The sequence below is a fragment of the Agelaius tricolor genome, unplaced genomic scaffold (genome assembly GCF_023055355.1).
Source record: "Agelaius tricolor isolate 1412-34295 unplaced genomic scaffold, bAgeTri1.0.p SCAF_2, whole genome shotgun sequence".
NCBI classification, from domain to species: domain Eukaryota; kingdom Metazoa; phylum Chordata; class Aves; order Passeriformes; family Icteridae; genus Agelaius; species Agelaius tricolor.
This window is the reverse complement of record NW_027269262.1, coordinates 61,891,821-61,909,022: the sequence shown is the minus strand read 5'-3', so window position 1 is coordinate 61,909,022 and position 17,202 is coordinate 61,891,821. Positions and strand designations below refer to the sequence as shown.

At 34.9% G+C, this 17,202-nt stretch overlaps 1 protein-coding gene across 10 annotated transcripts in view; it reads right to left on the bottom strand.

Moving 5' to 3' along the window:
- The window catches only part of CUNH8orf34 (chromosome unknown C8orf34 homolog), a 150,776-nt gene that overhangs the window by 41,697 nt on the left and 91,877 nt on the right, over nucleotides 1-17,202 (bottom strand). For all 10 annotated transcript variants that reach the window (XR_011678113.1, XM_071420693.1, XM_071420705.1 and 7 more), the window contains one exon: nucleotides 11,627-11,762. Coding sequence is in view for 9 of the 10 variants with exons in the window: in XM_071420693.1 (XP_071276794.1) it covers nucleotides 11,627-11,762 (136 nt within the window). In the remaining variant the exon portion in view is untranslated. The remainder of the gene's footprint in view (nucleotides 1-11,626; nucleotides 11,763-17,202) is intronic.

Here is a 17,202-nt window from a genome sequence, read left to right as displayed (position 1 = left end):
TCTAATATACATTTTATAAGATTAATGAATATCATGAACTTATTAACAAAAGAAATTTATATCTATATAATAACATGATGATGTTCCTTTGTCAGCAAAAGGAAATTTTAATCAGAGATGAGAAGAAGGATAAATTTGACTTATTGGACTTCTTTTTTTTATTCTCCAAATCACCTGCTTCCTTTCTGTAATTTAAAACTTCACATCTACATCTAACCTTCTCTGATAGCACTGGAATACTGATTATAACTCTCCTAAGACAAATACATAACTCCAGGGAAGTTATAGCAACAGAGATCAGACAACAAAAGCTCTGAACGGCTCCACACGCTTTTAGGTTACATTGAATGTTTTCTTGCACCTTTCCCTAGCAACCTCAACACCAGTAAGAGTATTTCAAGCTTCATAATCATCTGTCCTGACTTGCCTATAATAATGAGTTTACTTCATTCTTTGTTCCCAAACATACTGATCCAAATTCTGACCTCATGTACCTTGACTTACTGACTCCACAAGTTCTGCACTCCCTTATACTGCTGTAAAATCCAAAGCTTTTTCAGCACCTAAATATAAAGCCAGGAATTTCTGACTTACTTCATTTGTTTTACTAATGTCTTTTACAAATATAAAAATATTAAAACTGTGCCATAAAAATTCCTATTGTATTCACAGGTACAGAGACACAAAGATGTCAGTTTTCCAGTACAGACAGTACCAATTAATATAATGGTAAAATTATATTAAATAAATATTATTAAAAATATATAGGCAAAAGTACTCTTTATCTGGTACAACTCCTCATCAGCTTTAGCTACAGACACTACCTTCTTAATGAAGATTAGATTTTTAAAAAAGTTTATATGATTTTTAGATCACTGAACTGTAGAAGAAAAATGCCTTAGATCCTCTAAAGCAGGATTGAGAATTTGTTGAGCAATGAAAGTGGCTGCCACCTCTGAAGCAACAATAGAAAAGCTCTGCAGCATGTCACCTTGTTATATTAAGAAATCAGTGCCATAGTTTCTGTTTTCACTCTACACTAAAATACAGGAAGCATCTGCATTGAAGAGAAACAAAGCATGAGAACTATTGGATTATCCTGCAGAACATTACCTAGGAAGGCAGACATTTCCAATATCAAACTATAAGAGCACACAAATAAATACAAATATTTAGTACCATTTCTAAATAAAATGTAGGAATACATGCTTAATGATACAATCAGCATGCTTTCCAATAGACATTTATAATTCCTTTAAATCCACTTTAAAGAAGTGATGCAAGGGCATCAGGCCTTGCTGTTACTACCAGCAATTCTATTCATGTGAGACATACAGAATTTATATTATTTGAGTTTCACCCTGATCTAAGATACATTTAATCTAAACTAACTTCCTTTTTACCAATACCATTCAAACCACAGTCTGTTTCTTGCTTTTGCACTCACTTTCTTAAGGACACTATCTCTCAGTGCTTAAACATCAGAACACAGAGAATTACTTGAAAATTCATAAAACCAGTAGTTAAAAATGGATTTTGGTTGACATTTATTCTCCTTTTGCAAATTAATCACGCTGTTTTCCAGTCACTCTTGGAGATTTTTGTGGAAAGTTTCCACATCACCAATAGTTAATGCACAGCATAATGTTTTCAGTTGGTAATGCAAGAATATACACTTGCTGAGCAAAACCTACACATTGACACAGCCTGCAAATTAATCTTTTTTGTGTGCTGCTTGCCTTTCCAAAATGTCTGAATGCAGGTCTTTGTGCCTTTAAATAAGTACACTCTGCAGTTATTTCTGAAGAGAACCAAAAGTGGAAATATATTTCCCAGAGTAAGGAATCCATAAAGAGACTGAATTATCTAATCCTTTTACAAGATGGGGAATTAGGCCATTCTTATGGCAATCTTTTATCTGCTTCTGGCTTCAAACCATTATCTCACAGGAGAAAAATTACAGTCTTTGTCAGTCTTTTCAGACTTAACACTCTTTCTTCTCCTGTGAACCATTTTTCCTAGGACTTGTGAAAGAGTTTTGTGTGTGAGTGTGCATTTGTGTCTTTAAGAGCTATATTAAACTGCTATCCAGAGCCTCAAATTATGACCAACAAGCTTCCTCAAGCTCATGATCTCCTGGCTTCCTCCCTGTATCTTTTTCATCCAGAAGAAACTTCTGTGGCTAATATACATCACATTGTTGTACAAAAACCAGAAAGAATCTCGAAACATTGCCATAGAGAATTAGCTTGCAAAGCACACATCAAAGAGAGCAAAGGAAAAGAAGGGAGAAAAGCCTGGTAAAGCACTTGTCTTTTTAAATTATTGAGGGGGTTAAATGGGTTTTGTAGGGGAAAAGAGAAAGACATGTCTTGACAAGATCTGCAAATAAAGGACAGAATCAATCGGATGTTGCCTTCCATTAAATTGAGACAAAGCAGAATAATTTTCAAGACCAGCAAAATAGTATTAATTTAATATTCAAATATGCTCTTACTTCCTTTATTTTTATAAATCAAGACGAGGACATTAAAAAGGCCTAAAAAAATCCTTTACATCTACGGTTCTTAGAATTTCTCTGAAGCAGTTTCAAATGTTTGCAAGTGCACCAACCTGCTCAAACCAGTTTTCTCTTTAACAACCAGCCTGAAATTAAAAAAAAAACAAACAAAAAGCAACAAAACAGGTACCGTTGAACAATAGTTCTAACAAAAGATGATCTAGTGACATGCCACTAATTCACAGCATCTTATGCTGCATTCTTCCTGCATAACCAAAACCACATATTAAAACCCTGTCAGTTAAGTCACAGTAGGGCTATCTCCAGATAAACTTGGTGCACTGACATGTTACCCAAACCAGATTTATCATGATAAGGTGTATGTGTAATATATAATTCACATGCAAATGTACCTAGTGCTCATGTTTCGAGTCTATGTCTATTTTCACTAACATGTAAACACTTATCTTTCTTCAAACAAATGGAATTTGTTTGAAGAAACATTACTTTTATGCTCACTGACAGCTTTTTAAGTAAAAAAAAAAACAAGTCTACCTCACATGTGCATACTATAAGGAAATAAAATAGCTCTTAAATCTAACACAGAGGGAAATACATCATCTGAAAACACTGGTCTCCTCATAGCTTATTATAATTTTTGATAACAGATGATATTTTTTTATCACAGTATTTTGTGGAACTTCTGATAGGACTGAAATTATTGCTTGGTGAAATTTACCAAGTTGGAAAAACATGTAAAAAAAAGGGAGGAAAGTAGTCTGATCTTTCTGGGATTTCTGTCTAAGCACTTCATGTAAATCTCCTGTCTTGTATTGCTGCCTTCCCAAGACACTGTTAAGATTTTGAAAATAGAGAGACTTTGACCATTCTTCCAAAACACAATTCATTGGGAGCTTTCCATGAAATTAATTGAGGTTTAGGATTAAAAATTATACTATCTTGTGCACTTCAGAGGTCAAACTTGGATCCCTGGACTCAAAAAAATAATTTGAAATCACACAGATATTTTCTATTTAGCATACAGTAAGATGTTCCAAAGAAAGACAAGACAGTGAAAGAAAAGGCAGTGTGTTACTCATAAAACTTAGCAAGTCAGCCTACGAAATCTTAAAAAAATTATTTATGGTCTTTGACTCTGATAACCATGAGCGCCAGTAAAAACATTTTCTGAATTATTTTCTTCTTCACTGTTTTTTTCTTTTGTTTTGAAAGCACAAGATACCAAAGTGCTACACCACTTCAGGGAAGGAAAGATAGAGTGATTTATTTTTGCTGTACTTAGCACTTACAAAATCGAAAGACAATGAATACACTATTTTGGCTATTTATGCATCAAAGATGGGCAAATTAACCCCTGCCCAAATGCAACCCATCGAAAAAGCAAAGTCAATACTTACTTTTTAATATTTTTTTTTGCCACATCTTTTTCTTTTCCCATAATTATTTTTGTTTTTCTACTTTATAAGAAGCTTTAACTAGCCAAAGGAAAAATATGGGGTTTGTTTTCAATTTTCCAAAGTGAAAGGAGATTTTTAAAAGTTATAAAGCAGTACCATATGGAGGTTAATTTACTTGTTTGCCACTATTAAAAGGGAAAATATGCAAATAAAACATTTTGTTTAGGACAAAGTCTGTGAAGCTGGCACAAACAAACATGAGGAAAATTCAACTCTTTTAAACAAGAGATCCAATAAAACTAAGGTTACAAAAAAATAGATAAAGGAAAAAAGAATGTAAAATAGTGACATGAGTAATCTGGAATGTTTAGTACTTTCTGCCCTATAATAATAGCCACTTAGAAATAGTACACAGTCAGAAAGGTAATATGAAATGCATGACAGAAAAGAAAAAAATACATGTATGTAATCAAGAATTTTGATTTAAATTTGAAGACATAAACTTCCTCAAAGTCTGTACATGAACCCTAATCACAGAATTTTCCCTCCAACATTCATTCTCAGTTTGGAAACACTTTTCCCGCTTGGTACTTTGAAGTAATTTGTTCCCAGGTTTCAGGAAAATTAACAAAGCAGAAATTTCTGCCAGAAACTGACTCACTAAGCTGGCCTTACCACTACTGGGCAGACATACAAAGACTATTCTTTATGCAAATACATGTACCAAACCACACATATACCTGTGCGCATTCCCCAGTATTGCATCACAGTGTACAGAGTCAAATAAGGGATTATATGGAGAACTTGAGAGGTTACTCTTTCTAAAACATCTGTGTACTATTGATTATTATTATTAGAGTCTATAAAGAAAAACAGGGAGTTATTTTATATCCACTGTGATCAAGTTTTGTTCTAATTCCATTACCTCTTAACACTGTAGTTAAAGGGGATGATTATAGCTCATGTAAACATACCAGAACCACCTTTAAGTTAGCATCTGCAGATTTCCTTCACAGAGCAGTTTTGACAATTCACATAGCAGCTATGGAATATTTGCACATACAGAACTTTTCCTGCTAGAATTCAATGCAGACATAGCTGTCACCCAGGCAGCACACACTGTTACATATGGTCAAGAAAAGGGGAAAACAGTCCATGGAGTTTCAGTGCCATTTAGTCCTGCATGTATTTTCATGGTATTACTCCCTCTGAAGTGACTGATGCCAGAATGCTCAGTTTGAGAAAGAAATCTTACAGCCTGACTTGAACAGCAGTAGTCTGCTAAAAACAGAGCAGAAGCATCTACTGTGATGGCTTAGTTTAATTTGGCAGAGCATAAACCTAGACCAAGTTCCAAAAAAATGTACCAGTAGCAAAAGTTACATCCTTTCTTCTGCTGGGACCTATGGCATCTCTAGAGGATGCTGGATGTTGACCCTTTTTCACCCTACCTGATCAGCCTCTATCCCAATGTTGCATGGTGCAGTATCCATTCCCTGACACCTTTCCATCCCCAGTTCTAGAGTTATTTTGGGATTATATGCATGAGCAAGGTAGGAGAACCCATCTCATTTCAAAACACAAGTCAGCCGTACCAGTGGTTTCTGTTCAGGGAACACAATGACATTGAGAGCAGACTTGTCATAAACAAGAAGGAAGGGATCTTGTGCAAAGTGGAAGTTGAGGAAGCTTAGTAGACTTCCTTTCTTTTCTTGAGGAAATCTTCCAGGAGCCTATCACCATTGTCTGTTTTTTAAATGTAGACTTTAATCAGTATTTATGAACTTCCTCATAAAGGTAATTTCATTAAGTTTTCTCTTTGGTGTCTGAAGTTTCAGGAGTGTTGTCTGGGGACAGTGTATACAGTAAAATAGCTTTTTAACAGCAATTTTTTCCCTCTTTAGAGTCATCAGCTTTTCTGCTTTTGATAGTTAAAGTAGATTCACTTGGTAAGCTTCAGACTATTTTCTTCACAGCTCATTACCAAGTTTTCCAACAAATGCTTCTTTATGACCTCAAGTTTCATTAGTATTGTCAGAGCTTTGTGGCACTGAGATAAAGCACTTCCATACAAACGCTAAAATTATAAAACAGTTGAAGCTAGATTAATATCATGGAATTCCCCAGCCAACCAAATAATTCCTGTTCTTTTCTAGAGATATATGATGGCCAATTCAAACAACAGTTCCATAGTTTCCACTATTAATCTGAAATTATGTCAAATTATAGCTGGCTTCATTTCTTTTGTCTCCTCCTCTGTAGGTTCCTGGCTGTCAGGGCTCTATGTCATGAAGATCTGCTCAAATTCCATTGACATATTGCAGAGAACTAATATGTGATTCTAAATTTCATTTAACACCACATAGTTTATATGATTATATCCCAGGAGGTAGTGGAGACTGTATTGTAGGAGACCAAACTTTAAAAAATCAAAATTGTTAAAGAATAGGTTACTGGTAAATAAACAAACTAACTTGAAGACTGAAGGACAAGACATCTTAAAGGTGTAAAAGTCAGAGATGATGAGCACGGTAAGGTTTCACAAGCAAGGCAAACTGGCATGAGAATTTTTGAGCACTTTCTTCAAACAAAGTTTTCCAAAAATATCTATATTGGCAGCACGCACAGAGTACCTCATTTATTCTACATTAACAGCTCAAGGATACAAGTTCCTACACTTGAACTGTACTCCACATCCCAAGGATGAGAGTAAGAAAAGCTCCATTTCATTTTTTTAATGTATAGATGTACTTTGTTTGTTTATATCTATATTTTTTGATTCCTCTAGTATGCCAAAAGGCCTCACTATACTGTCCTTTTGCTTTAGCTAATCTTAAAATATTAACTAAAACATTGCATCTCAACCCTACATTTGTATGCGCCTAGTGTTCCTTCCTAACATTCTTGTTCAGAAGCCTTCAAGCTTGTGGCACAGTATGTTTTCTATAATCCCATTTCTTTTTTAATCACATGCAACCCCTTTTTTTGTATTCTATTGATGTTAAAAAGAATGAATGCAGCCCTTGCGCTATTAAAAACAAAAAGCTTCTTACTTTCAGGAATGCATTGGCAAGACTCCACAAGAACAAGATTTAACTTTTGAGCATGGCAGTGGGCATACAAGGCTAATGGGTGGTCCTTAAAAAAAAGAAAAAAGAAAAAAGAAAACCCCCTGTAATTCATTCAATAGTACATTAATATTATCTTTTACCTTATGGTTGATTAAATTCTTGCAAAACGCTCAATGTGCAAGTCACAATGCATATCAGAATTATGGAAGTGGTGTTTGGCTTTTACAAATTGTCATTTAAATATCTATTTAACCCATACAAGTTTTCTTAATATGTGGAAATGTCTTATAATTCACTGGCCAAACCTGAAATGCATTTGTTTTTCCTGTATGTGAGAAAGGATTCACAAAAACATGTTACAGAATGAGTCAGTCTATTTTATAAGCCACTCAGAGCGACTGTGCCCTTAGACAAAGAAAGAATTATTATAAGCATTTTACTCAAATAATCAAAATCCAGACCCATTTTAGTAGGAGTGTCCTTCCCAATTTTTCAGGCTAAATAGAAAAAAGCAAACCTTCCAAATACAGGATGGGAGTTTTCTGTAGCCTTTTTTCTGTATCTATAAAACTTGTTTTGTTCCACCTTGTGAATGATGTCACCCCTTTATTTAGATGACTTAATATGCTACTTAACTTGCCCTGTAGTCCAAGAGCAGCTATGGGAATAACATTGTTCTGGTAGCTGCTTCCCCATTTGAAAAACCTCTTAAAGTTGTTATCCATCTGCATTTCGCTCATCGTGTGTGAAACATTTATACAGAAAACAGTAAGCTCTCTGTTTCTTACAGTTATACGCCCAACTACAAACCAATTTATACTCCAGTAGAATTAACCCTTCCTTTAATTTCTCATCACCCTCTGGGGACTTTTTTACAAAGGTTTGTTGGGATCTTGGTTGTTTTGGGGGGAATTTTTTTAGTTTGTTAAATCATAAGCTGTAAAAACCAATTTGGTATGATATCTTGAAAGAATTCTCCATTTTTATTTCCTGAATGTCTGGGAGGAGAACTTTACCTTTTTTGAAAATTACAGACCCTGTCTGTGATAACTATCTACCTGTTTATTATTTGAAGATGATTGGTGAAATTATTATGATTAATAGTTAAATATCAGTTTCTAAAAAAAGTTACAAGTTTGGGAGTTTTATTCTAGTTCAAATAATGTCAATTCTGAGTCTCATTTCTTATGATTCACAACTAAGTTTGTACTTTTGTCTAAGAGACTTAGGGCAAGTGAGAATATTTTCCCAAATGTAGTGTCTAAACATCATTGCAGGTTTCCTCCACAATATAAACTGGATTTAGTTTGTCTTGCAACAAAATTGGTTTTTATCTCTAACTATAGTCACTTCCATTTGGCATTCCTTTTTTGTGGTACAAAGGGAAGGAGCTATACTGGCTCCTTTACAGACTAAATGAAGTCTGATCACAAGTATCTCAGCATGGAGGAAAACCATTGGTTTAGTCCATTCTTCTCACAAGTCATTGCTCTCATTGTGGAAAGCTCCAGAAGCCACAGAAATATAAGATATATAGCTGCACCCTACAGCAGGTGGTTTTACAGGGCATACAAAATGAAACCAGCACTATTCTCAGGCTAAGGTAACCTACACATAGCCATAGACCTGTTCACTCTAATTCTCAAATAATGAGGGAGAGCTAATGATCTATGGCAAGAAAATGTCATCCTAGAAGCAAGAGCATCCAAAACTAACACACTCTTTTAATGAAGAAATAGGGTGGAACTTCAATAAGAATAGTCATCCTTTCTAAGTGAGATACAAAATATTAAGCCAAATTACTTAAAGCTAGTACTGAAAAACTCCTTCAATTGTTTAAATAAACATCTCTCAGAAAAGCTCCAATATATCCAAGAAAGCAGGAAAACTTCTGAAGGAGGTATCATAGAAACTAAATTGAGTGGTGAGTAATGAGAGCAAAGCATTTAAAAAAATACATCAAAGTTGAAAGAAATCAATTATGCAAATGCATGAGTAAAATTCAACTTTTTGTATGAGCCAAGACATGTTTCCTAATATTTGGAACTTTGCCAATTAAATTTCAAGTAAAAAGTCACATTTCTCCTAATGACAGCCAAAATACCTTCAGCAAACCTAATCTGGTAATCTGACTTGACAAGGCGTATTATCTATACAACACCACTGCCATTAATAGCTCAAATCATTTCAAATCACCTTGTACAACTGAAAAATGAGTAACAATAAGAGGAAATACACCTGTTTAATTGTAACCAAAAGCATGCATAACAGCTTTTATTGACTTCTTTTTAAATTGTATTCAAACATGTCTACAATCAAATCACAAAGTATTTATATATACACTGTACAGCACATGAGACTAGTTAGAAAATGGTATGTGAAAACATAAAAATATAATTTCTAAAACAAATTAATAGTCTAATAGGTTCTATATTTTGACCTTACATTAACTATTAGCCTTTGTCATAACAACAGAAACAAAGGCCAACACTGAGAAACTGATTCAGTGAGATGATCTAATTTTATAGCACAGTGTTTTCAATGGCTATTTCATTGACTAACAGACAATCTAATTGCTCTTGAAATCAAACACGAAAAAACTGTCTTCATGTCTTTGAAGCCACTTGTTTCATGCAACTATCTGTACCCCCTACTTCATCTGCTGCAAGAAGGTGCCAGACTAAATCCCTGTGAAGGTACTGAAGAGAGAAATAATTGCACTAATAACTGTCTTGATGAGAGGAAAGGTGTCCTCAGTAAGAAGGAAGGAATGCTCCAAAAAAATGGGTAGACTTTATCACCTTGAAGAAAAAAATGCTAGCTTCCTCACTACTGAACACAACAGAAATACTAGTTTGTCTCTTTTGACTTCCCTTTCTCCTAAAGAGATGGTGTATTTTTTAAATTCCTCCAAGGTTTAAAGAAACTGCTAAACTGCAACAGGAGTAAAAAGAATCACAGTCATGAAGGTATCACCCAGTTCCTCACCGATTTCCTTAAACATGGTAGGGAAATCATTGAAGGTGCACAGGCAAAATAAAGCATTGGTTTGCATTCTCTGATAAGTGAAGTGACAAAAGGGATTTTGTGAGATCTTTCTCTCCCAGCTCATTTTATTTTAACAGGCAGAATCGTTTATTACATGCAGTTAAAGAACAATACCAATAGCCAAGGTTGCTAGGTTTGGCTCAAAATCTGAACCCTTTGTTCCCTGGTGTGCAGGACTGAGAGAATATATAGTATCTTGGCACCTGCTGTTAGCAGCTACTTAAGGGAATTCAAAATTTAATTAACCTTCATAGCAATCCATAAAAGATGTTATGTAAGTTCAGAACTTCAGAATTTAGAGAACTTAAGGTTTCTATATTCCTTACTTCTCTACTTAATCCATGGACTATGGATGCTGGGTGAAAAAATGTGCCACGCTTTCATGTTAGGTAGTTGTTTAGAAACATTTTACAACATAAGCAATTTTTTTGCTTGAATTGGGAAGAATTCCATGACTGGCATGTTTGCTCTTTTCTTAAAGCATAAGACCACACTGCTGACAAGCAAAACTCTAGAATTACAAGGCCATCCAGTCACTGCTGCTCTGACAGTACTGTGAAGTTCCCTGAGGCTCCGCAACCCTGCTAGAGATGCTATTGCACGAGTGATTCAGTTCTGTCTGTAGTTGTGCTTCCAGAGCATCAGAAAATGTCTTGAAGCATGTCTTGCATGTCTATATAAGAGCTTTAGAAAAGTAGTAATTTAAGAGCAAAATGGGGAAAAAAGTAGGAAAAAGTAAGGTGGCATATGGCCAAACTTTTGACTTAATTTCACCACAGGTTGCTTTTTATTTACAAACGGCTAATCCGCTCTCAAACTACACAATAGAGCAGCCACTGGCAAAGGCAGGCAGATAAAATTGGCATGCCTCTATATTGTTCTTGCTAATCTGAACCATTAACAGAAGGGTGAGAAGGCTAGTTTTGTCATTTAAACAGGCTTAAATCCTTTCTCCAAATGAGCTTTTGTCTACATAGAAGAATTCATCCAGGAAATTTAAGGGGTTTCTGTTAGTGTTGCATTCTCGAGTTGACTAAGCTACAGGAATATTAACCTGTTTATTTGGTCTTCATACTGTAAATGCAAAAATTTTTGCCAGCTGTCAAAACCAAAAGGGGTTGAACCTGACTAAATTATTTCTCAGAGGTGAGACAGGATGAGATTATAAAGTGCTCAGAAGCAACTATTTGAAATCCTGAACTGCACCTGTGCAACTAAATCTCCATTTATACAGGTGCTTTTCAAATTGGATTTGAACCCTTAAATTCCCTGATTCACCCCCTGAAAAACCACAGAAGCTCAAATAACTAATGAAATTCAGAGATGGAAGGGCTCAAAATAGTTTCAAGCTGTGAAGCAAGACCTAAGACTAACTATGTTCTTTGATTCACTGTCGATGCGACATATCAAGCATAAACATAAGTTGCACAATTCAAATGCCAGAGGTCATAGGGTAGCCAGTAGCTAAGTAATTATTTTTTGTTAGCACAGGAGAGGTCATCACCTGGTCCTTAAGCACAAAACACAGCCAAATACCTGGAGAAAAAAAATGTATTTGTTAGCATGATCTGGTTTTGTTTCAATTTTACCTGGCACATCTTGCACATATATTCAATGTGACCTTTGCTTGAGGCTCAGCCGTATGAGCACTTCGAGTTTGATTGAATTTGCTCCCAGAAGACACCACACTTGTTACTCCTTCCATTCTGAGATCATCTAGATCCTCTGCAACAAGACAGAACAATGGGATGAACACATGATTAAATTGTGCAGCAACAAAGAAGCCTTACCTGCAGAATCACTAAAAAATGGAACTGCTCAAAAATCAGGAAGAAAACAGTTACTTGCATACTAATAGGAAAAGACATTTGAGAGCATTTTTATTTTTTATATATTATCACCATCTTATAAGGGGTTCCTTAAAAAATATTCAGTATCATTTCCACATCAAACCATGCTGCATATTTTAAAAATCTTTATTTATCTGGTTCATTTTAAAAAAACATGTCATCAAGAGATGGTGTCCAATAGCTCTATTTGACACTGGACATAATGAAGACAAAAATAATTTTTTTTAATGTATGCTATTTCTCTGTGGTTTTTTTCATCATCTATTCACCTAGCAGTGAAACAATATTGCCAAAATAAGCATTCTGCTAAACCCACAAAATATGAAATGGACATATATATCACATTGAAAGGGACCATAATATGCATACTTAAATCTACCATATTCCTGTAAGATGGGCAACTCACAATAAAAACTGAATTTTCAATGACAGTAAAATCATTCACATTTTGAAGGAAGACAGAAGAGGGTCTCAGAGAATGTTTTTCCCAAGATGACACTGGAATAGTGCAGCTCAGCTGGACTGTAAATGAATTCTCTTGGTTTACAGTCAGGCCATTCTTTCGAGATTAACCTCTATATTTTTTGCTAACACAAAACACAAAATATTTTTTGCTAACACAAGTTCTGTATGCCTCATGTATCTATAAAGCCAAATTTTCAGTTGTTTATAATTTAATTAGACTCTAGCTGAAATGTAAACAAGCAAACCACTGGCTAGCTTCTATTAAATGATCACATACTGACCATGTAACCATTCCAAGTGCTGAGTGATGTATGTGGTTTATGGTACACAGTATGCCATCATCTGATTAAAATGTCTTTCAGATATTCTATACATATGAATTTTCATATGTTTACATTTACAAAAGAAACCTAATGTTAAAGGATCTGAATGAAGCAGCAAGTAGAAAAAGAATTTAAATCCCAATATCAGATAGAGAAAAGTGACAGAAAACTTTAAAATCAAAGGAGGCTAATTAATTGAATTAATTAGAATTTAAAATACACAAGTAGTCATTATAAACCCACAGTGGAGAACCAAGCTGCTTTTCATACACAAATAAATGAGATACAACCCCCCAAATCTCTACCCAAATACTTCTGGTTGTCCTCTACAGTTCATAGACCCTACTCTTACCATGGTGCTTTAAACATTGGGCAATGTGGTCAGATTATCAGGATTATGTCCTGTTAACAACACTCTTTTGGGGAGACGTGGATTTTAATAAGCAATAGTCAATAACAGCTAGGCTAAACTCACATGAAAAATTTGTGACCAAAGTTCTTGAACTACATTTTCTTCTCTGTAATGTTTTATTTTACTGCTTAAGAAAACTTTCCTACCCACCACCACCCCCTCAGCCAATTTGTTGCCTTGATATAAAATGACAAGTGTAATGAAGTTTCTGGCATCATTTTACACCATTTCAACACCTTTTCCTTTAAATTTCATGTATGGTTAATACACAAACTAATTCAAAGGACCTGGAAGGTTATATGATAGAAAGCTATGAAATCAACCACCTATGAGTCATTTCAGAAAAGGTATTACATATTTGGAACACATTATGTATTAAAATAAATACAGTTTAATTGTGCTTTAAAGAGGTGTGAAAAGTTCCATGCTTTTTAACAGATGTAAACCACTGGATGAATTACAGCTTAAAAGAAATTGAAGCATATGCCTCAGGTTTTTCTCCCACTAAGCAGATGTGATTTCTTTAAATAAGGTTTTCAACTGTTCTCTGCTTGATTAACTTTTGGTTCTCTGCTGCCAAGTGTTTTGACAAAGCAATGATATAGGCTGCCCTCCATGATACCTTTTATATTTGAATTTGGATTTCAAACCCGTGCCCTTTTTGTCATTTTTAGTCAACTACCGGCCTTTTTCTCTCAAAAGAAAATTAAGTTAAACTTTGTGCAAGAAATGTGGATTCAAGAGCTGCCTGTAGTAGTAGCCAACAGACAAGCAGGCAGAATAGTATGCAGTATTGATTGTCAGATGCTGTTAGAATAACAGCAGTAATGTGCATACAAAATGAAGATTTAAAATACCAAAAACCTACATCATATACAACTGTTATTTTTCTCAAGGAATTTTAGTTGATTGAATTCAACACTGGATGGAATTTGTCCATGGAAAACTACAAAAAGCTGTTAATAATACAAGTAAACAGGGAAGTGTAACTCCATGTACCAAATCCAAATAATAACTGCAGCATTTGATTTAACTTCATTACTGCACCTCTGCATCGACATGGAATGATTTCAGTTTCTTCTGGATACCTCAGATTTACAGTACAGATACTGAACACTTACTCACTAAAGCAACTGGGCTTTGAGAAGCTGCCTATTTTTTAATATCCACAACTTTGGATGGGAATTTTTGAGATGGTGCTTATATGCCATCTTCCAGATCAACCCCATCCATCACTAAAGGCTTTTAATTTAAAAAAAAAACAACCAAAAACAGTAAAACAACAAAATCTAGTAGCAGTAAAACAATGAATCATACAGAAATTTTAGTGCTAAACTCTGAGTGTATGTGTGCATATTGTTCAATAATTCATGTGTGTTTTGCAGAAAAATATTTGATCACAAATAAGAAAGTTATTAAAATAAATACAATCAGTAAATGCAATAGTGCTTTTTAAGAGTTAAAAAAAAAAGAGCTCCAAAGCTTCAGATGCTTCGATCAGAAAGAACCAGTCTTAGCAAAATAGGATTTCATTAGAGAGTCAATACAGTTGCAGGGTCTGGACATTGAATCTTTTCTCTTTTTTTGTATTCTTTGCTAGACCAACTAGTGATGATACAGCTGAGTGGCTCCGTGATTTTATTGAGCAGCAATGAGGTAATTCACAGAGAAAAGCGAGAAAGAAAAGCCAAGCTGGTGACTGCTTCTGTCATGAAAGAAAAGAATACAGTGAAACTTCTCAAATCCTTACAAAATTGTTATCTATCTTTGTATAGTGATAAGATGAACATTCACATAAATGAAACAATCTCATTTATGCTAATAAAAGTTTGCTATTTTAATGATTGTATGATTGTTCACTGTATTTCTGTGCTTTAATGTTCACTGTCTGCTATTCTCTAGAAAGGGCATGTGAAGACCCAGCTTCAGTCCTACGGAAATTTCGATTAAATATGTTCTATGTGTAAAAAAAACTACATGTGAACTGAGCAAAAAGAACCTTACATTTTCCTCAAATCAGCAATTTACCAAAAGGAATTCACACAGCTGTAATCTTTATGCTTTGCCACAGCAATACACAAAAATACTTGGAAGTGAGATAAGATCAAAAGTGTAATATAGCAGAGAACCAGATGTTTTCTAGATTAATAATAATTCTGTGCTAAGCTTAATTTGTTGTGATTTTTTCCTATAGAAAACTTTCACCAAAAAGGGGAGGGGAAAAATGTTGCCTACTTCAACAAAATAATAATATAGCCCAACAACAAGGTCATGTTTTTAAACAGGACATTGTTCACAATTATTTACTTACTTTCTTTTTTGGAGGAAGGGATGGGGAGAGGGGAAGGGGCACTCACTAGTGCCAAGTATTCCAGAAACTGTGCAAGATTGCTTATTGTCTTGGGATGACAGATTGTGGAATCATCTTACAAACACAAGACTTGCACACCATTCACACAGAGCTCTTCAGATGCAAAACTCCTATAAAATACAGTGAAAGCTTAGTTGCACAGAAGGCTCATGTAATCAGATATGTTGTATTGTTTTCTATGATCCAGTCACTCTTGTCTCCTTCCTCCATTATAAACGTGGTAATTTTCTAGGAGTACTTCAAGAAGTATAAGGTTCAAAGCTGGAAAAAGTCTATGGCAGCTCAGTTTGTCTGTTCAGTCTAATACTAAGAAAAGCACTAAATGTTTTCATGTGAGACTAAAAATTCAGATAATGAATTCTGATTTATATTCTTGCATGCCACCAGGCAATCCTGGTGCATCATAAAATAATGTCTCATTTGTTGAAGCAATGAATTCCTCAGGGTAGTGTTCTTACATTGTAGTACACATTGATGTATTCCTTGTACATAGCCTAGATTTGTCATTGGCATTGTTGGCTGAAGCACAGACTCTTAGTATGCTCTACTAATCTCATTTGAAAACAAAAAAAGGCCCCCCCAACCAACCAAAAAAAAAAAAAGCCAGAAATAGAACAACAAACCAAACAAACAACCCAAAAAACTCAAATGAAGAAAACCCTACTGCTGATAGAAGTTCTGCTTGTGGAATCTAAGCAGCTTTATATGTCATATTTTTACGTGTCTTAATATGTTAACCAATCCTCTTCATTTTAGATAATTTATCTTGCCAGATACCAAGAGATTCCAACAAAAAACCACATTAATGCCTAACAAAATATTGGGCCAAGCATGAAGTAGGCTTCTAGACAAGGAAGAATCAAGAACTTAGAATATCTGATGCTCCACTCCTGAAAAAGATATTTTAAATATTTGCTTCAACAGATGCAAAACTGGAGTTATACTCTGCAGTACTCTAACTGCAGGACATCTCATTTTGTTTTTTTCAATGTCATGGAGCAGACAGTGCTGTTAGTCTGGTACATATGTTCTAAGATGTTTTTCCATAAACATCTTCAAATACCAGAATTTCACCTAGCTCAGACTCATGCCATAGACTTTTGATACAAATATCATGCTAAACAAATACATCAACAGACTTTCACTCCTTAGGCGTATCCAAGATCTTTGAACACAATGTTCTGAAGACATCTTACTTAAGAAGCATCTCAAGTTGACATAAATCCCTTAAACATTTGTGCTTTCCCTGATGGCTGCACAGAAAGCCAACTGAAACATGATGCTGCTGAGTCCTTGAGTTTGCACATTTATATCTACTTGTATCAGTTGTCAGAGCCAATCTAGCAGAATCTCACTCCATAGTCCAAAAACCACAAAACCAACATGGGAGTAGGGAAAGCAGCATTGTTTCAGCTACTGAAATATAGAATGAATCATTGATTTGAGTTCTCATTTTTAATCAGCAAGAGTGAAAGGAATCTTTCTTCAGTATCTCTTCCTATTTTCCCCCATTTGGGATTGGAATTAACATAGGAGGTAGCCTTTTCTGATGACGATGTTCTAGTTGCATTAAACACTTCAATATCTTAGAAAACTACATGAAGGACTGGCCCAGAGGGCTCCTGCTTATTCTCCCTTTTTCCACAAGGTGTGATAGTTATTTTTGACTGAAAACAAGTAACTGTAGGCAAGACTAATGGAACACTGACTTAAGAGATGAGAGCATCTCTAACTGCAGTGCAGG